At 45.0% G+C, this 27,169-nt stretch overlaps 3 protein-coding genes across 5 annotated transcripts in view; 1 reads left to right on the top strand and 2 right to left on the bottom strand.

Moving 5' to 3' along the window:
• zdhhc14 (zDHHC palmitoyltransferase 14) overlaps positions 1–5,641 on the bottom strand; it is a 17,637-nt gene extending 11,996 nt beyond the window's left edge. The window contains exon 1 of the mRNA XM_085381484.1: positions 4,806–5,641. Within this exon, the coding sequence (XP_085237610.1) occupies positions 4,806–5,077 (272 nt within the window). The 5' untranslated portion in view covers positions 5,078–5,641. The remainder of the gene's footprint in view (positions 1–4,805) is intronic.
• A 1,978-nt stretch (positions 5,642–7,619) lies between these two features.
• On the top strand, positions 7,620–16,483 carry tmem242 (transmembrane protein 242). The gene is made up of 4 exons (XM_085381494.1): positions 7,620–7,756; positions 12,638–12,738; positions 14,897–15,034; positions 15,552–16,483. The coding sequence occupies exons 1-4, from the start codon at positions 7,681–7,683 to the stop codon at positions 15,657–15,659; spliced, it is 423 nt and encodes a 140-aa protein (XP_085237620.1). The 5' UTR covers positions 7,620–7,680; the 3' UTR covers positions 15,660–16,483.
• A 139-nt stretch (positions 16,484–16,622) lies between these two features.
• The window catches only part of arid1b (AT-rich interactive domain 1B), a 42,431-nt gene continuing 31,884 nt past the window's right edge, over positions 16,623–27,169 (bottom strand). For all 3 annotated transcript variants that reach the window (XM_085381473.1, XM_085381471.1, XM_085381472.1), the window contains 9 exons: positions 22,811–22,946; positions 22,268–22,443; positions 21,815–21,962; positions 21,255–21,371; positions 20,985–21,066; positions 20,129–20,882; positions 19,881–20,011; positions 19,156–19,798; positions 16,623–18,659 (listed from right to left, as the gene is read on the bottom strand). In XM_085381473.1, coding sequence (XP_085237599.1) covers positions 17,629–18,659; positions 19,156–19,798; positions 19,881–20,011; positions 20,129–20,882; positions 20,985–21,066; positions 21,255–21,371; positions 21,815–21,962; positions 22,268–22,443; positions 22,811–22,946 — 3,218 coding nt within the window. In that variant the 3' untranslated portion in view covers positions 16,623–17,628. The remainder of the gene's footprint in view (positions 18,660–19,155; positions 19,799–19,880; positions 20,012–20,128; positions 20,883–20,984; positions 21,067–21,254; positions 21,372–21,814; positions 21,963–22,267; positions 22,444–22,810; positions 22,947–27,169) is intronic.

The raw sequence follows: 27,169 nt of genomic DNA, 5'->3' as shown, positions 1-27,169 counted from the left end.
CATGAGAACAAATGTGAGTTCTTCAGGACACTTCAGGAGGCTTTTCTGTCTCTTCTTCGTTTTTTAGCTTCGAGGACAGAAACGGTTTTAAATCACATTTCTGGTGTTTTTTAAATTGAGTGAAAATGGTCGTGCCATTAGTATTTCACAGACTCTGTGGAATTGGGGCTTCTGGGTCATTCAGGAAGGTAAATGTGGGTATCAGCTGGATTTTGTTTTGGCCACAGTCTGGTGACATGGATCATGACATGAATCAGTACACTGTGATACTGGAAGGGAGGAAAGATACTCTTATTTTGTCCAATAAAGTGTTTAATAAATGTTTCAAATATATTGATAAAAACAACATATGCTGCTCTGCTGAAGCTTCTCAGTTACTACAGAGACTCGGTGCTTTTGTTATAGTCTGTTAGCAGTTTAAGCTAACTAACTGAGGCTAGCTGGTGAGGAGATAGAAGAAATGGGCTGTAGCCCAAAAATGGATCCCATGAGACAGTTTTCCTCTAAACTGATGTAAGAGTTTCTACAGCTGGGGACGAAGCTTCTTCCTGGTGGAGAAGAATAAAGTTCTGAAGGATGAACTGGAGGAAAAACTAATTTTCCTTTTTTATACAAACAGTCCCTGTACTCTGCAACACCACAGCACAACAGGAAACTTTGCAACTATTAGAATCAGTCATGGATGTAATCTACATTATTCTGATGATTGATTTATTCTTAAATAGGTGAAAAATGTAAATATTAAAAAGCAGAGGATCAATTTTCTGTTTGAAATGACTACAGGTAAGTTGTGTTCCCGGTACTTCAGCATCTAGCTAGTGCTGCAGAAGAGGAGTGAGCATAAAGGGAGTAACGTTTTTTTAGGTGTCAGGTAATCTGACACAGTGTGTTGCTAGGTAAAGATCCAGCTGCTGTATTTTACAGGGAGAGAAAAGAAAGAGAGCTTCACTCAGAGATGGAGAAAGATAAGAAAGACAGGACAGGAGAGGAAGAAGAGCGCTTAGATTTAAAGGGAAGGACTGCTCATTTACAGCTCACATGTAAGTCCTCGTGTTTTTAAATCTGTACATGTGACATGTGACAAACTGAGGCAGACTGTGTTATTTAAAGGCTGCATGAAAATCAGGTTAGTTTGCTGCACTGTGGTGGATTTACAGTAAAGAACAGTGTGTGACTGGTGCATGGTTTCATGGTCACAGTTAGCTTATATCAAGTGTAGCAGAGATTCATATGAATTTCAGTTGATGATGGTTGTATAGTGTCTAATATAAAGACAGTACAAACAGTGTACTGTCAGAGTAGGACAACTCAGGAAACATCTGCTCACATCTGTTTGAATTCTGGTGTGTACATCCACAAAGAGAAGCAGGTCAGGTGATCACAGCCTGTACACTACAAAAACACACACACACACACACACACACACACACACACACACACACACACACACACACACACACACACACACACACACACACCCCACCTGCTGAATCCACTTTAACCCATGAATGTACACATTTTCCTGTTTAGAGGTAAAGTCCCCCTCTACAGTGGAGGCACTAGAAAACATAAATATCTCTATTTTACTTTTCTTTTCTGCAGATTTAAGCTGAGTGTAATTAGCATCACAAGTTAAAGTAAAGTTTGTATTCCCATCTACTGATACTATTTTATTAGTACATTATTATAACACAAAGCTGTTAGCTTTTTCCAAAAACAGAAACGCCTTCCAAAGAGCTGCTTTTTTTCTTACTCTAAGTACATTTCAGAGCCAGTACTTTTTACTTTTACTCGAGTAAAGAAGTTGAATCAGTACTTCAACTTTTACTGCAGTATTTTTAACACTTGTATATGTACTTTAGTACTGAACCAAACACAGTGAACAAAAGTGACATGAATGATTTATTACATATATTTTACTCATTGGGTTACAGACTGGGGGCTGAGGGTTCATGTTTAAAATAAAGGATTATAAAGAGAATCTAGTCTACAGGCAGTGGAGAATTATTAGGCAAGTTGTATTTTTGAGGAATAATTTTATTATTGAACAACAACCATGTTCTCAATGAACCCAAAAAACTCATTAATATCAAAGCTGAATGTTTTTGGAAGTAGTTTTTAGTTAGTTTTTAGTTTTAGCTATTTTAGGGGGATATCTGTGTGTGCAGGTGACTATTACTGTGCATAATTATTAGGCAACTTAACAAAAAACAAATATATACCCATTTCAATTATTTATTTTTACCAGTGACACCAATATAACATCTCCACATTCACAAATATACATTTCTGACATTCAAAAACAAAACAAAAACAAATCAGCGACCAATATAGCCACCTTTCTTTGCAAGGACACTCAAAAGCCTGCCATCCATGGATTCTGTCAGTGTTTTGATCTGTTCACCATCAACATTGCGTGCAGCAGCAACCACAGCCTCCCAGACACTGTTCAGAGAGGTGTACTGTTTTCCCTCCTTGTAAATCTCACATTTGATGATGGACCACAGGTTCTCAATGGGGTTCAGATCAGGTGAACAAGGAGGCCATGTCATTAGTTTTTCTTCTTTTATACCCTTTCTTGCCAGCCACGCTGTGGAGTACTTGGACGCGTGTGATGGAGCATTGTCCTGCATGAAAATCATGTTTTTCTTGAAGGATGCAGACTTCTTCCTGTACCACTGCTTGAAGAAGGTGTCTTCCAGAAACTGGCAGTAGGACTGGGAGTTGAGCTTGACTCCATCCTCAACCCGAAAAGGCCTCACAAGCTCATCTCTGATGATACCAGCCCAAACCAGTACTCCACCTCCACCTTGCTGGCGTCTGAGTCGGACTGGAGCTCTCTGCCCTTTACCAATCCAGCCACGGGCCCATCCATCTGGCCCATCAAGACTCACTCTCATTTCATCAGTCCATAAAACCTTAGAAAAACCAGTCTTGAGATATTTCTTGGCCCAGTCTTGACGTTTCAGCTTGTGTGTCTTGTTCAGTGGTGGTCGTCTTTCAGCCTTTCTTACCTTGGCCATGTCTCTGAGTATTGCACACCTTGTGCTTTTGGGCACTCCAGTGATGTTGCAGCTCTGAAATATGGCCAAACTGGTGGCAAGTGGCATCTTGGCAGCTGCACGCTTGACTTTTCTCAGTTCATGGGCAGTTATGTGGCGCCTTGGTTTTTCCACACGCTTCTTGCGACCCTGTTGACTATTTTGAATGAAACGCTTGATTGTTCGATGATCACGCTTCAGAAGCTTTGCAATTTTGAGACTGCTGCATCCCTCTGCAAGAGATCTCACTATTTTTGACTTTTCTGAGCCTGTCAAGTCCTTCTTTTTGCCAAAGGAAAGGATGTTGCCTAATAATTATGCACACCTGATATAGGGTGTTGATGTCATTAGACCACACCCCTTCTCATTACAGAGATGCACATCACCTAATATGCTTAATTGGTAGTAGGCTTTCGAGCCTATACAGCTTGGAGTAAGACAACATGCATGAAGAGGATGATGTGGACAAAATACTCATTTGCCTAATAATTCTGCACTCCCTGTAGAAGAGCCCCAAAAATAATTTGTTTTTTTCTTCACTTTTTACATTTCAGATCATTTAGGAAATTTAGTCTCGGTGTACTTTATATGGTAAGGTATCAGTGCATGCGTATCTATACTGCCTATCAGCCTTGAATCTGGTTTGCAGACTTCTTTAGGTTTATATGTTTTTTAATTCATGTTACTCTCACCAAGCTTTTTCTTTCTTCGCTGGTACTTTGAGTCTTTGGCGGAGGCGTCAGAGACGTCTCAGGTTTACAACCCCCCCACCTCCCACCCCCATTCCATCTCCTGCTGTTACCGTAGTGACATGAGCTGCAGGAGACAGTTACCGTGGAAACGGGAAGCACGGGGATGCTGTTGAAGGGAAGTCACCAAGAGGAATGTGGGAGGAAGAAAAATAAAATAAAATTAACCCTCCAGACGTCCCTGAGGGCTACTTTCTTTTCTTTTTTATTCACACTGTTATTAAATCAGGTCGGAGGTAAAACCCGGGATAATTAGCTCTGCATGAACCAAGGAACTAACCTGAAGGAGGATTTATTACAGCACCGCTTCATTTAGTTTGACTCTCATTTTCTACTAAAAAATAATTTATTATGAGCTGAAGCTGAACCTGAAACTGTTCACTGTTTTTACACAAAACCCAACAAAATCAGACACACAGGGCAAAGACCCAAAGCATCAAAGAGTCAAAGAGTGAAAGACTCAAAGCCCTTTTCAGTGTTTTCAGATTAACAGTCAGTAGGATTCGGTGTCTCCTTTTAGCTTTCATGAGTTCTAACATCAGGAAGAAACTGAAGATGACTTCAGCCTGATCTAGGTAAACACACCTGAGCTCAGAGACAAAACTGCTGCTCTTCTTCACCAAGCTGGACAAAAACTCCAAAATAAAAGCACCAGAATGATGGCTTCAAAATAAAAGAACATTCCTCCCACAACGATACATTAGACTTTAATCTTTCCGAACTACTTTGGTGAAATTATTGAAAACAGAACATTAAATTATTAAAATTATTAGGAAGTGCTGAAATTAACTTAGAAAATGTGAATTTAATCCCAGATTGATGACTCTGATCTGTTTATTTTAGTTCTTTTTAGTCATTCAGGAACAAAATATAATCCTCCCTGAAACTCTTAACCGGATATTTGAAGTTTTATTTTAGGGCCTTTTTATTTCTGTGACCTCACAGGGGCCTTCAGCTGGGGTCAAAGGTCACCTTCAAACCTTTACACGTTAGACTATAAGCTGCTGTTACTCACTCAAAGGTAAAGAAGAGGCCGCAGGTGAGCAGGATGAGGACCAGGGTCAGGTAGAAGACCCCGGTCTGCCGGGCCATCATGATCCTGCCGTCGCAGTAGAACCTGTTCCTGCCTGGGAACACCTGCCACTTCTTGCGGGGACTCCGGCTCCTGTGGCCGGGGCAGTGGGCCGGCTCGGAACCGTCTGCGGGGGGCGGGCAGCTGCCGCCACGGGTGCAGATCTGGTTGTACCGGCCCTGCTGGTCCAGAGCCGCGTGCTGGATCTGAGACATGCGTCCACACAGGTGAGCGCGCAGGTACAAAAGACTGAAACATAAACCGGAGGTGTACGCGCGCTGCCGGTGCCGCGTTCAGGGTCTCCGCGTGAATCTTTTAATAAGGAGTCGGAAAAAAGACAACGGATCCGTCATCTTAAAAGGAGAAACACGTTTTTTGTTTCGCGTTATTTTATAAACAAACACGAACTCGTGGTCAGACGCACGCGCGCTGGATCCACGTCCAAGAAGCTCCCCCAGCTCCCCCGCCTCGCACCCTGATCTGCCCCTCACAGGCTGCAGTCCAGGTTTAAATCCCGGGTTAAGGACGCGGGTCCGGGTCTGAGGACGGGAGAGGATCCAGGGTGTTGAATGGTCTGAGTCTGCGAGGAGGAGGAGGAAGAGGAGCAGCAGCAGGAGGAGGAGGAGGACATGGAGAGCATCCCGATCCTCCGCAGAGCTGCACAGATCCTCCACTGAGGTGGTGATCCACTCTGACAGGAGAATAAACACGGAGGAGGTTCACCTCACAGACAAAGCAGAGGATTTAGCGAGCCCTCGATAATTAATAATAATTAATCATTGTTCTACTGTACTCTCTGGGCTTTGTCTTTCATGTTACTTAAACGCTGACTGGTGAGTTTCTATGAGTATCATTCGTATTTCCGGGTTCGCGATTTCTGAAAGTAACTGAAAGTGGTCGCTTAATAGACCCTGTGCACGAGAAAATGCTAACTTCCTGGTTTGAGACCGGATGTGGGGTTGTACATTTCCGGTAGCTTTACTTTGCGGTCAATCGCTACTGCGAAGATATACTCCAAAATCATGTTCAAAAAAATTTGAAAACGGAAAGATCGTGTTAAGTTACAAAGAGCAGAAGGTGGGAACACTCACCAGTGTTGTGTCATAAAATATCTAATGATCAATTTTAACGTTTAAAGCATTTAGATCGATCAGTTGTTTACATCACTCAACACAAGCAGAACTGCATCACTACATGCAGAAGACACATCGTCCACATTCAGAAGCACATCTCTGTATAGTGACTGGTCTTATGATTTAAACAGGCAAATGTTCAGCATTCAAACTACAGGTGAAGAATAGTCAAACCAGATGTTTCCCGTTATGTCGAGATCAGCTAGTCAAGTACACACCTACACAGCATGTTAACAAACCGTGAAAAGAAGCCACACAAAAAATGAATGATTGCTGGTAACGGTTTCTATACATTAGTATTTACAAAGGGTATTTTGTGACTTACCTTCAAAATTACAGCGGTCCCCCGCTATAACGCGGTTCACCTTTCACCTCACTGTTTCGCAGAATTTTCAGTGCAAGTTTGCATGCTTTTTTTTTTTTTTTACATCACATTGTGTCCTGCGTCCCGATTGCTGCAGACAATCTCCTCCGTGACGTCTCTCCTGTACAGTACAGAATCGCTGCATCGATCGCTAGCAGTGTGACTCTGAAGTGCAGTACTGTATGCTCACGATAAGGACGAAACGTTTTGCACCACAAAAAATAAAATTGGCTACTTGATTTCACCTATCGCTGGTTATTTTTAGAACATAACACCCGTGATAAACGAGGGACAGCTGAGAAATATAACATTTGAATCCCTTTTCTCTTTTGCTCTGAGGCGCGGGGGGAAAATATCGACAAGTCGATGAACATCATTTACAGATATATTGGGTAAATGCCCGAGACATCTATAGAAATGTAAATTGCCGCTTGATTCATTCATTTGCTTAACTTGTTTTGGACCGTAAACAGGGCACGAATAGGACACCGGAAACAAAGCTCCCCACAGGAGTTTCCGCACCGGAAGTAGCATATGCTAACGTGCACATTTTCTTTTAAATATTAAACTTTATTAAGAAATAGTATACAGAACATGTGTACAACCAGAACAAAATTAACATATACCAGGGGGTGTAATACAAAGAATTACAAACATTCAAATAATTGGTAATTACTACAAATAGTAATAGTTTTCATAGCCTTTTTGTTAAGTGATCCACTAATCAATTTTATGTAACATAAAACATCATTATAGTAATGTTTAAAATTAGGCTTCTTGTTACTGTATTTGCATTTGTGAAAATAAAATTTAGCTAAGATAACTAACAAGTTTATTATAAAGTAAACATCTTCTTTTTTTGCCTTCAAAAGAAACAAAATACAACATTTTCTCATTTCACAGTAAAGTCTTTATAGAGATGTCCAGCAATGAATCTACTGAAGTCTTTCCAAAATGTTCTAGCGTATGAACAGATCCAGAAGAGGTGTTGCACAGTCTCAGGATTGTGGTCGCTGTATCAGAATCATATCCGGACTACAGATTCCTTTTTGTGTCCTTTAAAATGTTTGGGAGTGAGACTTCCTGTATGAGCCCGACATCGAATCTTTTTTAAAAATAGACGATCTTTGGTTCGGGATTCCGTCTCTGTGGTTCTTTGCTCTGTGAAAAAAAAACAAACAAACTAAAAAATCATAAAATAAAGCTGTTGTACTATTTGTACATTTAAGTTTATTCTGTGTTCTCCTTTAACATAAACACACTTGTGTTCCTAGCTGCTTTGTTTCTGCTCGGACGTTTTACGGAAACGGACCGAAGCAACATGACAGCTGAGGAAGACCTGGATGTGACCGCGGGAGCAGAACGAGATGAAGAGGCCAAACTGCAGGTGTTAAAAGGTACCTGAGGGGGTCACCTGACCGGACTGCTGTCCACGCTGGCAGGAGGTGTTCGTAGGTTTCTGCTGTATGTTTTTCTGTTCGAGGCCACGACAATGTCGAGCTGCTGCGCCAGACGCCGCTGAAAAATCGGACATTTTCAGATTTGATTCGCTGTTAAAGGATTCCGCCGCATAGAAACACAAGATAAAGCATTTTTTCCTGAAGCTTAAATGTTTTCTGCTCAGTTCCGCTAAACAAAAAAGTCGAGTTGATTGGTTATTTCTGATGTAGTTACTAAATTATTTTCGTCTTCAGTCCCTTTCAGCAGATCAGACACTTGTTCTCAAATTCAAGTCAAATTATTTTAATGTCTAATCGAAAAGTAACTTCGGGTATCACGAGTTTTGGTGTTTTAGTACTTGTAATTAAAAATTGTAGAAATAAAGAACTTGCTTTGAGAGTTCTGCACAGAACAAATGTGATAGGGATTGTTGTCGTTGTTTTGAATTCACAGCAAGCCACCAGACCTCATTCAAAAAACATCAGTTTTCAGGAACGCCAGCATCGAGGACAGAGACTCGTGTGTTCCTGCAAATAATATCTTTTTCTAGACGACGCCAGACTCAGTTCAGAACTATTGCATTTTAAGGGTTGTCTTTATAAAGGAGCATTTGAGAAATGTTATAAAGTTATTTTACTCAGGCTGTTTAATGAATTTTCTTTGGAACAAACAGTTATTTTAAGTCTGTGAAGGTTCTCAGTCATCCAGGTCATCGTAGTCAAAGGAGCTTGTAAAGAAAGGCGTCTGGACTGAAGAAGCTTCTCGGATGAGAGGTGAAACGTCTTCAAGTAACTTAAAGAAGTTACTTGAAGACGTTTCACCTCTCAGCCGAGAAGCTTCTTCAGTTCTAAGGTCAAATGGTGGAGAGTCCCAGATATAAACCTAGTGGGAGTGACCCCCCACAGAGGGACAAAAGGACCCCCTGATGATCCTCTAATCGCCTGAGCCAAGGTGTGAAACTGGGTGTGGGTCCCAATCAGCCAGAGTTTCGGGTGTGTTCATTGTGAAACCTGGCCCCACCTTATCATGCGAATTCCTGAGATCAGATGGCCCAGGATGTGAGTGGGCGTTAAGGCGTCTGGGAAGGGATCTCAAAACTGGATTATAGATGGCAGAGAGTTGGTGTCGTAAACCACCGCCTCTGTTCAAAGATGGTCGCTCACAGTGGACATAGATGGCTTCTTTCACTCCTCTTTCAAACCATCTGTCCTCTCTGTCCAAAATGTGAACATTGGCATCCTCGAAAGAGTGTCCTTTATCCTTAAGATGCAGATGGACTGCTGAGTCTTGTCCTGTGGAGGTGGCTCTTCTGTGTTGTGCCATGCGCTTGTGAAGTGGCTGTTGGGTCTCTCCAATGTAGAGGTCTGAGCATTCCTCGCTGCACTGTACAGCATACACCACATTGTTAAGTCTGTGTTTTGGCGTTTTGTCTTTCGGGTGAACCAGTTTTTGTCTGAGCGTGTTGCTGGGTCTGAAATGCACCGGGATGTCATGCTTGGAGAAAACTCTCCTGAGTTTCTCTGATACACCGGCTACATAGGGGATGACAATGTTGTTGCGTCTGTCTTTCTTATCCTCCCTCGCTGGTGTCTGGACTTCTTTTCTGTGCCTCTTTGCTGACTTTAAGAACGCCCATTTAGGATAGCCGCACGTTTTGAGTGCTTCCTTTACATGTGTGTGTTCCTTCTTTTTTCCTTCAGGCTTAGAGGGAACATGTTCTGCCCGGTGGTGTAGGGTCCTAATTACTCCAAGTTTGTGTTCCAAAGGGTGATGGGAGTCAAAGAGGAGGTACTGGTCCGTGTGTGTGGGCTTCTGGTAAACTTCGATGTTGAGGTTGCCGTTCTCTTCAATGTGCACGGCGCAGTCCAGGAAAGGCAAACAGTTGTCCTTTGTGTCTTCCCTGGTGAACTTGATGTTTTTATCCACAGCGTTAATGTGCGCAGTGAAGGATTCCATTTCTTGTGTCTTGATTTTGACCCAGGTGTCGTCCACATATCTGTACCAGTGGCTGGGTACTCTTCCTTTGAAAGAGCCAAGAGCCTTCCTTTCCACTTCCTCCATGTAATGGTTGGCTACAATAGGTGACATGATAAGGTGGGGCCAGGTTTCACAATGATCTCACCCGAAACTCTGGCTGATTGGGACCCACACCCAGTTTCACACCTTGGCTCAGGCGATTAGAGGATCATCAGGGGGTCCTTTTGTCCCTCTGTGGGGGGATACTCCCACTAGGTTTATATCTGGGACTCTCCACCATTTGACCTTAGAACTGAAGAAGCTTCTCGGATGAGAGGTGAAACGTCTTCAAGCAACTTAAAGAAGTCCAGACGCTTTTCTTTGCAAGCTCCCTTGACAGTTATTTTAAATTTTTCATTTATTTAAGTAAACCTGCCAAAGCTCCTTTTTACAGTTCAGAACACTGACACTGAAATGGAACCTCGGTCATCTCACATCTCACATCTCAGGTCTACACATTAAGCCTCTGTGTTTCCACCAGACTCGATTTATTAAGTCTAATTGTTGAATGTTGCCATTGTGTTTCTTAAATTTTTACAGTCTTAGTTCAAGCAGTAGGATCAAAGCCATTCCTTTGATCCTGACCACCTCTCCAACCACTCTGTGCTGGGGAAAGTTTAATTGTAGATACATCCTATCTGAAAGATCTGTTTCTTTTGATGTAGGCTTCCTGGGTTTACGACCCTTTGGTCAGCAGGAGGTCTGACACACACACATTCTCACATAACACACACACACACACGCACACGCACGCACACACACACATTCTTACAGAAGTTCACACACATATGCATACAAATGCCTTGTCTTAGGACCATGTGGGCGTGGCTTTGTTCTGACGTGTTTTGTGTGAACGGTCTCTCAATAAAAGGTAGCAGGAGGAGGTCAGATCTGGGGGTCATTTTCGTGGTGGACACAGCCTCCCTTGCGCAAATAATCGATCGATCGACTGTCTTGTTTTCTTCATGATGAATAAGTCTAGAATTAGCGGGGTTTGTGGAAACACAGACCCAACACGATTCAAACTCTGTTCTATTTAAGGTTCTTGTGATTTCGGAAATACAAGGTGGGCCATTTATATGGATACACCGTAATAACATGGGAATGGTTGGTGATATTAAAGTCCTGTTTGTGGCACATTAGTATATGTGAGGGGGCAAACTCCTCAAGATGGGTGGTGACCATGGTGGCCATTTAGAAGTCGGCCATCTTGGATACAACTTTTGTTTTTTCAATAGGAAGAGGGCCATGTGACACATCAAACTTATTGGTAATGTCACAAGAAAAACAATGGTGTGCTTGGTTTCAACGTAACTTTATTCTTTCATGAGTTATTTACAAGTTTTTCTTTGTTCACAGCCATTGACATGTCGAAGAGGTTAACACGTGAGGAGCAGATCGAAATTGTGTTGATATCTGGTGAACGCAGTAACCGAGTCATTGCAGCAGATTTCAATGCAAGACACCCTACGAGACCACCCATCTCCCATGCTACAGTTAGCTTCACTCAGCAAGAGCCCACAGCGTAGCACTCGCCGCATGTCACTGGAGAGTAGCATTAGTCGAAAATCCCTTTGGCAGATATTAGCTACTCACAAATGGCACCCTTACAAACTCCATCTACTGCAGCATCTCAGCGAGGATGACCCAGATCGGTGCACAGAATTTGCAGAATGGGCAAAACAAAAATTGGAACCGGACCCTCAGTTCACGCAGAAGATTTTGTTCAGTGATGAGGCAAACTTTTATGTGAATGGTGAAGTTAACAAACAAAACCACCACTATTGGTCTGACACTAACCCACATTGGATGGATCCCTCCAAGACTGTTGGAACAGCAAAAGTGATGGTTTGGTGTGGTATATGGGGTACAACAATAGTGGGTCCATTCTTCATCAATAGAAACCTCAAGGCCACTGGATATTTGAAATTGCTACATGATGATGTTTTTCCCTCTTTATGCACTGAAGCTGGCACGTTCCCTGAGTTTTTCCAGCAAGATGGTGCACCACCACATTATGGGTGCCAGGTCCGAGCATTCCTAGATGAACGGTTTCCTGGAAAGTGGATTGGTCGTCGTGAGCCAGTTGAATGGCCCCCAAGGTCTCCCGATCTGACCCCCTTAGACTTTTATCTTTGGGGTCATCTGAAGGCAATTGTCTATGGTGTGAAGATACGAGATGTGCAGCACCTGAAACTACGGATACTGGATGGCTGTGCTGGCATTTCTCCTGCGGTGTTGCTATCAGTGTGTGAAGAGTGGGAGAAGAGGGTTGCACTGACAATCCAACACAATGGGCAGCACATTGAACACATTTTATAAGTGGTCAGAAACTTGTAAATAACTCATGAAAGAATAAAGTTATGTTGAAACCAAGCACACCATTGTTTTTCTTGTGACATTACCAATAAGTTTGATGTGTCACATGGCCCTCTTCCTATTGAAAAAAACAAAAGTTGTATCCAAGGTGGCCGACTTCCAAATGGCCACCATGGTCACCACCCATCTTGAGGAGTTTGCCCCCTCACATATACTAATGTGCCACAAACAGGACTTTAATATCACCAACCATTCCCATTTTATTACGATGTATCCATATAAATGACCCACCCTGTACATCAGCAGCTGTGCAAAAAGATTCAGACTGTAAGGTGAAACTTCAGAGTGGCACCTGTTAGCCACTCTAACTCTTCCTCCTAAAGGTTTTTTGCTGTTTACATTTGAGAAGCTACATGTAGAAGCATGTCCTGTGTCTGCTTTAATGGAGTGGTTGTGAACTTGTGGCGATTTCTCACCTGAGTGAGATCACTTCCTGTGTGCAGGTGCAGCATTTCTGACTACGGTGGCGTCCGCAGGGATGATCGCAGGATTCGGCTCCACATTGGCGCTCGCCAAGAAGAAAAGCCCGGAGTGGTTCAACAAGGTAAACTTAACCTGAGCTCACAGTGCAGGTGTTTGTTTCTCTCTCAGAATCATAACTCAGTCAGAAACTCATTCATGAAGCACACATTTGTAGATTGTCATCACTAATAAACATCTATAAATCCTCTGAGAAACAGCAGGAAAACGTTCTAACTGCAGAACCTCACAGAGAATCTCCATATTTTTCACTTGTTAAAAGGTAGAAGGAGTAACGTTGTCACCCGGCGGGCGGGCGGCGTGGACACCAAAGTTTGTGAAAAACGAGGCGACGTAGATTCTTCAAATTGTTACCTACTAAATTTCAAATCTCAGTGACCTCGACATCGACCTCAAGGTCAGACGTCAAGTTTCCCTAAAATGTTGTGAATGCGATACGATGATGCAGGATTTTGAAATTAATGCCGTAGGTGTGTCTACTTGGAGGCAGCGCCGGCAGTATTTATAATTTTATTGAGCTGAGGCTAATCATCAGTCTTTGGAAACTTAAAAATTGTGGATATTTTAACTTGAAAATGTAGCTGGACTGAGGATCTGATGGATGGCACACACTACTTCCGGTCCTTTTCCCATCCATTCGGAGGTTTCAGCGGTGCTTGCGTGAGAAGCTACCGATGCTAACAGCAGCTTGTTTACGGCCTCAGCCTCCTGAAGACAATCGATGGCTGTCCGCACATCTGCGATGACGTCCGCCTTCCCTCCTGACTCATCTCGACCTGAAAATAGACTTTCCGTGAAGTCCTGGCGCGTGGCGGCCACAGCTGTTTGAGTTATTGGCGACTGGCGGGATCCGATTAATGCTGACGCACATGTGAGATAAATTTGGCGTGGAAGCACAGACGGATCTATTTCAGTCACAGACTCGTCTTTGTGGTCGTCTCTGAATCGAAGCCTCAGGCTGAGCTTCAGTTAGGAAATGTAAAATCTGATTAGAGGGTTGAGGTCATTAAAGTGCAGCTTTTACTCCGTTTCAGCTGAAAAGGAAAGACGTCAGCTGTGCTTCCTGTCCTCAAACATGGAGGTTGTAAATCCTTCAGGGAGGTGATGGAGGTGTGTAGAGAACATCTTGCACAGATGAGCTTTTATTTTTTCCTCAGATTTCCTTCTGAGGAAATAATGGCCACCAGCACCAAACTGTTGAAGAATTGGAGAACCCGAGCACTGGAGCATCCATTAAAACGAGATAAAGGTGTAACACTATTGCAGTTCATGGCGATTGTATGGGTCATTTTCACACTGAAGAAGTTAACCTGATGTCACTCAGAGCTTCAAGCACCTGTTAGCCATGAGTCACCAAAACACCTGAGTGAAGAGCTGAAGTTAGTTTTCGAGAACCCTTCAGGTTTGTCTGATTGGCGACCTTCAGCAGCAGCTCTTGGATTTTTTTTGCTCACTCTGAGGGTGAAAGTTACTTATTTTTCTATAAAGACAGGTTTTACAGATCTACTATAGTTTTTTTTTTTGCTTTACATTGCACTCTTGGCCCCAGAGAAGCTTAACGAGGAGATCGTGCTGCCACTCCTACTGCTAGGCCAGTTAGCCTCGAGGAGCTACAGAGATGTTTTTCTTTTAGAGCTGGAGCCGTCCAAGCGATCATCATGAGGTGTGAAGCGGATGAGCTCGGCGAGAGGGAGCACCGGGAGCTGATGCGTTAAAACGAGAGAGATTGCCACGCTCGGACCACATGTGATCGAACCGGGCTTCAGGATGCAGCAGGAAGTGATGTGGAGGGACGGCACAGACCGAGAGCTGATGCAGTCCAGGACATGCTGCAAAAACATTTCTGTGATTCTGTGATATTTATCTGTGAGCTGCTGGAAGGGGTTCATGTTTGTTGGAATTGTTCCAGTTTGGTTCAGCACAGTTCAGATTCCTCCATCATGTGACAGAGAGGATGACCTCACTCTGCTCCACCAACCGGACATGCAGCTGACACTTTAACGTCCGTTTCAGCTATTTGTTGAATTCCCTCATGTTTTTGGCTGTAAAAGTAATTTCACAGCTTCTGGGAGAAATAATTCCCGTAAGAAACGGGGAAACGTTTCTCCCACTGAAAACGCTACGTCCAGATGAACAGAATCAACTTTTGGAGAATTCCCGTAAGACCAAATGCAGCTGTAAAACCTGATGTCAGATTTTTTCCCTGCTTGTTTCCTGTTCAGGGCGTCACAGCGACGGCGGCAGTCCCGGAGAGCGGCGCATCTCTGGCCCTCAGAGCTCTGGGGTGGGGCTCGCTGTTCGCCTGGTGTGGAGTAGGCCTGCTCGGCTTCAGCGTGTGGAAAGTCCTCGGCGTTCACAGCGTATGTACCTGCAAATGGCTCAGTGCTGACTTTTATGTTTATTTCATAAATAATGAGCTTTATTCAGTCAGGATTTTATCACCTCTTTACCTGAACTTTTCTTTAAGGATTATAGTCTCTGAGAGGAAGAAAAATAAATTTTGTGAAATAAAGGCAATTTATTTATGAATAATTTCTACAATCCTACCAATAAAATTACAATTTGGACATAATGTTTGAAACATTTTCAGAAGAAAGTGTTGAACTAAAATTCTGAGAACGAATTTTAGTTGTTAAAGTAAAAAAAAAGGTCTAAAGAGAGAGTAGTTGATGTAGATGAGAAAGTTAGACTTCGTAAAACTAAACTAATTAAAACTTTCTTAATAAAGAAAAATCAAGTTGTAAAATTAAATTATTTAGAAAAATAAAATAATTGCACATTTTAATGTTATCAAATATTCAATTTACTGAAAGAATATGAAAAGTTCTCATTCTTGTCTTTATCTGTTTTTTCTTTTTTGTTGGTATAATGTTTCAGCTCCCAGAGTTCAGACAGAAGATGCAGTCCTTCTTCCCGTCCATCCCAAAGAGCGACATAGCTGGATCTGAACCTCTGGACTGGGATGCAGTCTTCAAGTCGAAGTGACTCAAATCATCAGTGGGGTGAAATCGAACGTGTACGCCGGCGTTTCTCAGACACTTGGCAGCTTTTTGTTTTTTTCTGGAAGCAGTGGAGGAGCCGAATGAACCTACGAACCACTTTGATCCCAGTTTGGTTCTAATTTGGTTCCAGCTTGTCGATAATGGATCAGCTGTAAGACGAACAGACTGAGTTCTGATTAGTTTTCCCCACCGATGGAAGCAGTTCTAGTAAAGACCATGGAAATGATATTTTTCTCTGAATGTGATTCTATAATTTCATTCTGAGTTGCTGCTTTCTTTGTGTTTTTTTTGCTGCTGGCAGTGTTCAAAGCTGTGAGATGAATGTAAAGAAGGTAGAACATTTCTGAAAATACTGTGTGAAAGGATCAAAATCAGGAATAAGAGGTTGAGAAAACGTTCAGTGGAGTTGAAATATTTAAGGAAAAGATAAATGCAGTTAATATTGAGCAGCTGCAGGCAGTTATTCTTTTACAACAGAAATCACTAATGAAATGTGCTCTTTGCACCTTTTTCTTTATGTATCGCTCTGATGCCTCAACTAATTTCTATTCAAAGTACTCAGGATGTTGACAGCGTCAATCAGCACGCTAAGGTTAGCTTAGCATACACAGCATGTATCTGACAGCAGCAGCTTCATCACATCCAAGTTATCTGTTTCTTCGTCATGCTGGTACTCCAGTATACAGTTTGTACATGCTGCATTCTCAGCTGCTGTATGAATTTATAACGTCTGCGTAGCCATGGATATCTGTTTTTCTAATAAAAGTAGAGGTCCCAGCACAGAGCCAAGGGGAACTCCACAGCTAACTTTTGTGGCTCCTTGTTCAACAAACTAAAATCTATCAGATGTACTGGTGTAATGTGGTTCTTTTAGGTCCTACATGAAAGTCAGCACCAAATTAAGGCCAAAGTAAACAAGCTCAGAGCTGCGCTCACAGTGCTCAACCAGAGTTCATGTACATTTATTCTTTAACATGTCGTGGAACATATAAAGATCTCATACTGAAGAAACAGCATCTGTCAAATCAAACAGGAGACGTTCTGGATGTAGAGATTTTCTTTTTTTCCTCTCTCTTTACATTTCTTATAACTGTTTTGATGTCAGCAACATGATATAAGTACAGTTCTGCCTGCCCTGCCCCAACTGACCCCCGTACCTCCTGTACATACAGTCTCTCAAATCAAACACACCCTGTCAGATCAGACCCCATGAAACATCCTGAAGATGAGTTTTTTTGTCCTTAAATACAGAAACTCGAATGTTCAGAGTTGTGATTATAAATTCATAGAGAGTCGGGACGCCATCTTCTGGAGCTCAATGCACATCAACTATTTACAGGAGGAGGATGACGGTGGAGGGATCTGATTGGTGGACAAAACAAAGTTCTTAAAAACCCATTGGCTGATACTGCTGTGGTTCGGCAAAAATACTGATGGTCAAACGGCAGATGGTCAAATAATTCACATTAAAAAAAAACGCCCAAGCAAACATATTGCACCAGAACAAAGTACGTGACTGAACATCAGTATTTCCTCTGTCATACCACGTGAGAAAAAACAAAAAAGACCTAACTACAACACTATTTAAATAACCCCGCCCCCCCAAACAGCCTTGCAAACAGAAAGGAACAACCACAAATGTTTAAAAAAAAAACATTGAAGAGAGCCGGAACCCGAGCCACCGTCACACTTTGGTTCAAACGAAACAAGAAACCGACGAAACAATTAGAAAATTAAAAATACAAGTATTAAATATTTTGTATTAAAATTACTTAAAAATTCCAAACAAACATTTGCAGATGGAGTCGGAGCTTTATAGATTCTATATATATTCATTTGTATGTAAAAACATTTCTTTTCTGTTCTTAAATAAAAATATAATAGGAGCCAGTTTGTCACACGGGCGGAGCTGCTTACAGTGCTACTGAGCACGCTCCGTGGTGGTGTTTGTGTCATGAGTGGCCGATTTTAAACAGTACTTCACACATGATGGCCGCCACAGAGGAGTTGAGTGCGGATGACAGTGAGATGTCGAGCAGCCGGCTCTCATATAGAACAAACTCCGTCCGGTTCTCCTCTACCCGTGCCATGGCCAGCAATGCTTTGGCGGCGCGGCACATCATGTTGATGCTGGGCGGCTCTGGCGGCACAGCAGTGTGCAGCAGGCTGTGCGGGTTCTGCTGGTACTGGGCCATGGCCACACAGTCCTCCAGGAAGCCAATGAGTGTGCCCACACTGCCTTTTTGTTGGGCAACCGCCCTTGCCGCCGTGGGGTCGCCCTGCGCAAGGTTGGACAGCACAGCCACTGCCATCTCCCGGCACACCTGACTCTTCCTTTCGCCCACCAAACGCACCAGTGTGGAGAAGAGCTTCTGCTGGCGAATAAAGGGCGGCGTGGCGAGCAGCAGGTCCACGTTGCAGTCCTTAATGCTCAGCTTGCACAAACACTCCAACACGAGTCTCTGTGGCGTGAGTGACGAGAAGCCGCCCATCGTGGAGAACGGGTCCTGCGCCTCGGCAGATGGGCACACGATCCAGTGCAGTAGCCCGTCCAGGATAGGCAGGCAGATGCTCTCTGGGTACAGCGACAGATCCAGCTGGCCCGAGATGTTGGCCAGCGTCACCAGTGTGTTCTCCCTAAGCGCCGCCAGGCAGTCCCACCACCACTCGTCCCGGCTGCATGCCAGACCTTGCTCCTCCTCCCGCTGGTAGGTGGGCGGAGTCCGTTTCCTGCGGGGGTGGCGGTGGTGCAGCAGCACAAGCCGGCCCAGGATCAGCACCAGCCCAGGATGCCGTGATAGCATGGCGTCGTTCCCGGGCACAAAGGAGAGGCCGCGCACGATGTTGGAGATGCAGACGCAGCGTTTGGCCAGCGCGTCCTGCCACGGCTCAGCGGTGGACAGCGGGGCCTCATCCCAGCAGCGAGGCTCATCCTCCAGCTGGCTGATGGGACTCTGAGCTTGTGAATCCTGACCTCTGACCTCTGAGCGGACAAAGAGAGCAGAGTGAGATTAAAGGGGCAACAGAGACACCTAGTGGTGGAACAAATTGTAGATTTTTAAAAATTAATTGAATTTTTTTTTTAAATTGCAAAAAATGTAAATTTATAAATGTCAAAACATAATGTTCCATCAAATTAAAATTGAGAAACAAGTCATAACTTCATGATGTTAAGTACTAAAATTTTGCAATTAAAGAAAAATTAAAAAAATTTAAATACTGTGACATAAAATTTTTTAGAAATGTAAAATTTGTATTTAATGTAACTTTATTCCTCCGTCACTAAATTATATAATTTTATGTATTTTTTATTTATTGTAGATGTAAAATTGCAAAATGTAAGAAAGTTAGAGGATGCACAGTTTCAGGATTAAGGTGATAAAAAGTTTCCTTTAAAGTCTGACAATCAATAATCACTTGAATCATTTTATTGGTGATAATATTGATAAATGTCCATATCTCCTCTCTTCAGGTCTTACCTTCTCCTCCGTCTGGCTGGTTTTGCTCTTCTCCTCCGCCCAGCTCTTCCTTGCCTGTTTCACCCTCTTGTCCCTCTGCATTCTCTTCCCACTCGGGTGGGTGCAGAGGGACAAAGTCTCCTGTGCGGGACTCGAAGTGTGTCAGGATGTGAGTGGTGGAGTCTCCTCCTCCGGCCTTCCAGTGGAGGAGGCCGCTGATGAAGCCATTGGGTCGGTTCAACTTGGCCCAGCGCTCCTCCACCTCCTCCCACCCATCGCCGGTCTCAACCCTGATTGGCAGCTTGTCGTACTTGCTGGCCTGCTGGAGGCGGGCCTCTGCTTCCTCCATGTGCTCCTCCTCCTTCACCTGTGCTTCTTCTTTGACCACAGGTTCTTTCACCTCCTCCTCAGAAGGCATGAGCAGCGGTGGCGGCATGTCCTCCGCCTGCTCAGCTGACCACCTCTGAATCTTCTGCTCCAACGCTGTCTGGCCGTTGGATTCTGACGCAGTGGCTAGCAGCTCCTCTGTCACCTCCTCCTCAGGGAGGGGCCCCAGCAGGGAACCCTGCCTCACAGTTCCCACTTCATATTCCTTGAGGATGCCGAAGATCTGGATCAGGCAGCGGCGGTAAAACTCCACAATGAGCTCCAGGAAGCCCGGCAGCTGCAGGAGGAAGAGGAGAAAGGTCAGACTGACAGACATCAGACACACGGACGATGAGCAGTGAGGAAGATGAGGCTCTGACCTGCGGGAGGCTAAAGGAGCCGACGGTGCTGTCATCGTACAGCAGGATGTTGATGGTGTCCAATGCCCATGTGCTCTCTGCTAACAAGCCAGACTTCAGTGACATCATCACCCGCCACGCCTCTGGGGTTCCTGACCAATAACAGCACAGAGTGAGTGTCAGCTGACCCCGGCTGCCTGCCGGCTGAATGAAAACCTGAAGAAGAAACAACTTCCTCTGATGTGTGTGTCTCTGTGTGTGTGCCGCACCTGTGTCCTTAGCGGTCAGCCGTCGCCGTGGTTTCAGTTTGGGGGGCGTGGCCTCCACAGAGCCATGGGGGAAACTGACCTCCCTGTTGATGAGTGAGACGGTTTGAGAGGTCAGCGGTCCCTGCGGCGCTCCCAGCACTGGTGGTTTCTTCATGGAGGGAAGGTAGGGTGCGCTGTTGGGTGACAGCGAGCTCCCCATGGGCCGGGGAAATGTGGAGGGGCTATGAGAGCGAGTCACGTGGTTGGGGATGGTGGGTGTGGCCTGGAAAGAAGCGGGAGGCTGTCTGGAGGGCAGAGGAGGAATGGAGGTGGCGCTGGCGGCTGAAGAGTGGGGGGGGTATGGAGTCTGGCGCTGGCTCGGGTGACCGGGGGCCCACTGGTCGTCCTGTGGAGCCCTGCTCTCCTGGTCATCCCCTCGATAGGCGGGTCCCTGACCCTGCCGGCTGTACGTATAGCCCATATCTGTCCTGGGGTGCCACATGTTGGCCTGCGGCACTTCCCCGGACCCCCCAGACACCGCCGCCGGCCCTGAGCTCATCATGCTGTGCTGCGGGGGGCCCTGGCGGTCGCGACTGTAAGGATACGGGTACTGGCCCTGGATGGGCCGGCGCTCAGGGCCCATGTAGCCCCCACCTCCTCCCCCATAGACGGGGAACATGTCGGGCTGCTGAGAGCCATACTGCTGCACGCCGAACGCCTCGCCCTCGTGACGCTTCGCTGGCGGGTACATCCCCTCCATTGGACGCTTGTATCCCTGCAGACAAACACCAGAAATGAATCCAGACCTGAAGTACCCCCAGACCCCTCAGTGACGTGATTTATCACACCAATCGGGACTCGTTTAGGAGGCGCTTACCTGCTGCTGAGGGTACAGGGACTGATGGGAACTGTAGGCCATGCCGTGAGGATACTGCTGCCCATAACCGTCATGGCCGTGCCTGAAGAGCCAACACAGGAAACTTAAATGATCACATAATCATGTTAAACTGTTTAAACTTGGCCGGGTTTAGACTATGATCTGATATTTGGAGCAAATCTCCCGTGAACAGACAGTGTCACACAAATGACAAAGATGACATCACATGAAAGCTCTATAATTGAGGGCTGGTTACATCCACGCTCTCACCTCTGGTGGGGGAATCTGTTGGTGGGAAACATGCTGGCTTCGTTTGCAGACGGACCCATGCTGTTCTGGCCTCCGGGGGGCGCCATGCCTCCCTCAGGGCCCATCGCATGTTCCGGCCTGTGGGAAACAAACAGGTGAACTCCTGCAGTAGAGACACTTCAGCTGGTTTCCCGTGTTTAAAGTTGTCACCTAAGACTTTTTTAAAGCCTTGTTTGCACTTTGAGATTATTTCTTCTTCTAAAACATTTTTAATAATTGGTTCATAGAGTTGACAGTGCCATGATGATAAACAGTTACACGGCTAAACTTTTTAATACAAACAAAAAGAAACCAAACTGTGTGTGTACAAACAGCAGACGTGCTGCAGGGCAAAACTGAATCACTCACAGTTATGTGCACTTTTTCATTCATAGATTTTAAATACATTCAGAAAAACTGGACTCCTGTGAAACACGAAAGACATTTTTTTAGTCTAACTGGTGGGAATACAGTGGCTGAGTTCAGACAGACTCACATCTGTGTGGGGCTAACGCTTCTTTAAATCTTGAGCAGAATCTCACCTGCGCTCATAGCCGGGGCTGTAGGAGTACTGGGGTCTGGGGCCCATCCCTGCCAGCGGTCCAGAGGGTGGCCCACGGTGGTACATGTCCTGCATGGCTCCACCGCTGGGCATCTGACCGGGACTGAAGGCCTCGCCGGGACCCGGACCTGACGGCAGAATCAAAAACCTGCTGTGAACCCCAGAAAGACACACTGATCCTGAGCTATGTGTTAAACTATGAACCCTGATGTGAAACTGGCTCGGTGGTGATGTACGATAATGTGATGTAATCTGCAGCAGCTCCTGCAGTCAGACTGCAGTCAGACTGAAAGTTCAAGCTTCAACCACCAGGGGGAAGCAGTGGACTAAATACAGTAGAACTGCATGGATTACTGCTTCTTGAAAACACAAAGTGTTATCAGTGTTCCTGGTTCTCAAACAAACACGTCCTCCTCAGTTCTTCCCTCCTCACCCTTCCTCACTCCTCCATAAGGGTCTTTGTTGGCATCATACTGCATCCTCATAGGGTCTCCTGGACCACCTCCCTGCTGGTAGGGAGCACCGCCGGGTCCCAGGCCTCGTTTGCTGTGGAAGGCTGGATCGCTACCCTCAGAGAATGGGTCCTGCACACTGACTCCTCCCACGCTCCTAAACATAAAACACAGACATGAGAGTCACATGAAAGTGTTCGGGTTCACATCATTACCTCCACACGCAGCATAAAACCTGCAGATGGATGGTAACAGAGGCAGCTGTAACTGCTAGCTGTCTGCTAGCTTCACCTGAGCTGGTCCTTCTGGAGCCTTTTTAGTGACATCATGTGACCAATAACATGGCGCCTGTGAGGTTACTGCACCAACAGACTGAGCCTGATGTGTAATTCGGAGGCATCACAGTTGCAGCTGTGCAATCGTGATGCGAACGAAAACCTTTAAGTTCCACTCTGTTGTGGCTTCTTCATGTTCTTCATGTGCAGTTTGCTCAGGTGTGTTTAACACTGAAGCTCTGCCCCTACCTGTTTCCAGGCTGGGGGGCCATGTGGCTCTGCGGGGTGGAGGCGGGGGTCGGGGGCTTCAGGTCTCCGGGGGCATCGGTCAGGGAGCTGCTGCTGGACTGAGGGGTGTTTGGACCCTGCAGAGAGCCCGAGTTCGCTGCAGAGACACAGACCAGAGTTACATAATCATGTGACATCACACCGCACACCAGAGCTCAGACACGCCTTCTTCATCAGCTGCTGTCTAATCAATTGGCTGACCTACAAATTAGGGCTGAACGATATATCGCATTTGCGATAATATCGCGACATGATCAAGTGCAATTTTCTAACCGCAAAGGCTGCGATTATACTCTGGACATGTCCAAATTCATGGGCTGCATCCTCCTGAGGCCGCATTTGTAGACCGATTACGTCACAGCGACGCGCCGAAGGCTGTCCAAATTACTACCATATCCCAGAATTCATAGCGCGGCCCAGCCAAACTCCAGTTTCCAGCAATGGCGGCCGCTACTAAGTTTTAAAATTACTCATACTAATCTTTCTGGGTCACAAAATAAACTTTTAACATATTTTCAGGCGAGAAAGTAGTTGTGTAAACATCAAATATCTGCTCGGTTTATCAAGATATCCCATATTTGCAAAAGTGCTTCGACGTTTTCAGAGGCGTCTGCTACCCACCAGCTCGACAGCTAGCCGGGAGCTCGAGGGTTACTGATGCGGCCGAGAACGGCACAACTCCCGGCACATCATTTTCAGATCACCGCGGAGTTTCGCTGCTCGGGTTAAACGTAATATATAAGTCACTTAGACAACCTAAAAATGTTATTGTTGGGCTTTTTTCAGTGTTTTGTTTGTTCGTGAGTAAATCGGTTTGGCTGAGATTAAAGTTATTAGATTAGATAAAATAAAACTTTATTAATCCCCCGGGTGGGTTCCTCCTTGGTTTTCACACAGCTGACTAAACGTCAAACAGAAAACTTATTAAACAGAAGTATGAGACAGTCGAGAATTTACGCCAGTGTCTGGTTATATTTTAGATAGCAAGAAGCAGACGGCCGAGTTTAATAAACTCCACCGAGACAGCGGTGACGCTAATCAGAACTAGCCTTCTGATTAGCTAATCAGAAGGCTAGACCGTCCAATTTCACGCCTTTAAATTTTAAAGGCGTGTTTGTGTGTGTGTTTATACAATTGCTATTATGTTTGCACTTTATGTGTAATGTTACTGACTGCAGAGATCAGTAAGATGTGTGTATTTTTTATTTATTAGTTTTATTTATTTAATATTATTTTTTAATTGAATGACTGTCTAGTAGTTCACAGATGTCGAAAAACTGAGTGTGGTAAAGCCACTGATTTTGTTTATGTATATTTCTGCAATCTGCACATTGTACTGACTTTCATTTTAATGTTTACACCAGGGTTCCTTGTCAGCACTTTATGCTCAGATGTTTGTAAGCTAAAAATAAACTATTGTGTATGTTCAAATATACTGTTGTGATTGAAGAAGTTAAATAAAAATGTCAGTCATCAATTCATGCATCACCTCATGTCATCATAACAGAGGTCTGTCTTCCAGGAAAGAACAGTTTAAAATTAATGTAATATAGTATTGGCCATACTATATGATGTATTGCTTGTCTTTGTTTAATAATACAGAAGACAAAGACCTTAAAAAATAATCGCATATCGCATCGCAATCGCAATATTGGGGCAAAAAAATCGCAATTAGATTATTTTCCATAATCGTTCAGCCCTACTACAAATCACTGAATTTTATATTTTCAAACAGTTTATAGGAACATTTTAGGTTTGTTTGCGTCTTGTAAGACAAAATAAATAAAGTCGACTCAAACCTCATTTTACAAACCAAACATTTGATTGATTTGATAAGTGATGCGGCCGATAGCTGTGACCTTCACCACTCTGTGATAAATCAGTGCACGGGTTTCACTGTGCAGAGCTCTAAAAGTTACAACTAAAATTTTAAAATGAACCCTAAAATTTACAGGCAACCAATGAAGAGAAGCCAAAACTGGAGTAATGTGTGACCTCTTGTTTGTACCAGTTAAAAGTCTTGCCGCTGCATTCTGTACAGACTGAAGGCGATCCAGAGCTGATTTGCTGAGACACGTAAAAAGACCGTTACAATAATCCAAACGAGAAGAGATAAAAGCATGAAGAATCATCTCAAGTTCTGCCTTTGACACCAGTAGCCTGAGTTTAGAAATGTTTCTTAGATGATAAAAACAGTTCCGGGCAAGTTGTTTAGAGTGTTTCTCAAGAGACATTGAACTGTCAAATATAACACCTAAGTTTCTGAGACTCGACTGAAATGAAGGGTCTAAAAAACTGATATGCTGCCTAATTTCTGAGAGCATGTGATCAGGTGCAATAATCAAGGTTTCTGTTTTATCTGCATTTAACTGAAGGAAATTGTCATTTAACCATTGTTTGATTTCTGACAGACAATTATTTAAACAAGACAATTTATACAACTCAGAAGCTTTGAAAGAACAGTACAACTGAATGTCATCAGCATAGAGATGATAAGAAATATTATTGTAACGTCTGATAATGTGGCCTAGAGGGAGTATATACAGCAAAAAGAGAATAGGACCTAAAACAGATCCTTGAGGTACCCCAGAAGACAGAACTGATGTTTCCGACAGCACATGATTTATACAGACAGTAAAGGATCTCTCAGATAGATACGACATAAACCATTTTAAAACAACACCAGTAATCCCAAACAAGTCCTTCAGCCTATTTATCATGATGCTGTGATCAACAGTATCAAAAGCAGAGCTGAGATCCAACATAACCAGAACAGTGTACTCTCCAGAGTCTGCTGCCATCAGAATGTCACTAGACACTTTAAGCAAAGCGGTTTCAGTGGAGTGCAATTTGCAGAAACCAGACTGGAAAATGTCCAGAACATTGTTCTTTTCCAAAAAGTTGTTAAGTTGTTCTGCAACTGTTTTTTCCAAGATCTTTGACACCAATGATAATTTTGATATCGGCCTGTAACTGCTTGGAAGAGATGGGTCCAAATTTGGTTTCTTTAATATTGGTTCAACAATAGCTTGTTTAAAATAGCTGGGAACTGAGCCAGTATAAAGAGAAGTATTAATTATTTCTCCGTCTCTGGGCTGGGGCCCTGGCCGGGCCTCGGGGGCTTGGGTCCTGGTTGGCCTGGGCCCCCTTTCCCTGGCGGGTTGCGGAGTATGGGGGTGCCTACTGGGGTCAGCAGGGGAGCTGGCCCCAGGGAGGGGTCACTTGCCCCTCCCTTCCTTCCCTCCCCATCTCCAGCAGCCTCCCTCTTCCCGCTCCACCACAACCACCCACACATGCAGGGCCTTGGAGTAGGGGTATGTCACCAGGGTGCAGAGGAGGCTACCCCCCCCCCCCCGTCCCCTTCTGGCTGCCTCTGCCTCAATTTTATCCCACAACTTAGACATTCACATTACTCACACTCTCATTACACATACATATAGGATCTTGGGGGTGGGAACGCTACACGGGACTCCAAAAGACCATCAGGGTGTACACCTCACCCCTGGCGTCGTTGCCCACCTCTCAATTTTAAATACATGTAGACATTGAGGGCTAGCAGGAGGGACTATGCGCTTACCTGCTGCTCTCTGGCAGGTAGCTCCATGCCCTCCTGGGTTTTAAATGCACCTTAGAACACACATGCATCAACACTACAATGAGCGGGTGGAGGGAGGTTTGGAGTCTTCTCTCACCCCCATTCTCTGCGACCTGCTGGAGCGGGGGGGCTAGGAGGAGTTGGCCGTCCGACTGCGGTCTGGAGTGTGGGGCCTCCCTGCTGCTGCGGAGTCGGGGCGGTCTGCCTCTCCCCACCGCAGGGAAAAGGGTAACACGGTCTGGGTGCAGTTCCCCCCTCCAGGGGCAAGGGTACCTAGACCCGGTTCGTAGAGTACGCTTGGGGAGTGTGATCGTGTGTACAGCGTCTCTTTATGTCTGTCTCCACGTTGGTTGAGTGTGGAGTAAGTGCATATGAGAGCATGAGGGTGGGAATGGATGTTTGTGTCTGTGTGTGCCTGTATGTCTGTGTCTATATGTCAGGTTGGGTATCAGACGCCACCTCTCTGGGGACATCTCAGGCCCTCCAAGGTTTGGAGGTCTATCTCCCCCCCCCCCCCCACCACTTCCCCTGCCAGTGGCGGACTCCCTCAGACATCGGTGCGTTGGTGGTTCTTTGTGTCTGGGGATGGGCGTCCAGGTACACACCGGCTCACTCCTTGCGGCCGCTTATCGGGGCCTGGAGCCTGGGGCTCGCTCGGGCCACTTCGGAGGTGGGGTGCCCCCGGCCTCTCGGCCTGGGGCTCGGTCACTCAGGCACGGCTGGCT

Source organism: Rhamphochromis longiceps, linkage group LG15, assembly GCF_057381845.1.
Source record: "Rhamphochromis longiceps isolate RC_006_pf linkage group LG15, R_longiceps_female_GT1.1, whole genome shotgun sequence".
NCBI classification, from domain to species: Eukaryota; Metazoa; Chordata; class Actinopteri; order Cichliformes; family Cichlidae; genus Rhamphochromis; species Rhamphochromis longiceps.
This window is presented reverse-complemented; position numbering and strand designations above follow the sequence as displayed.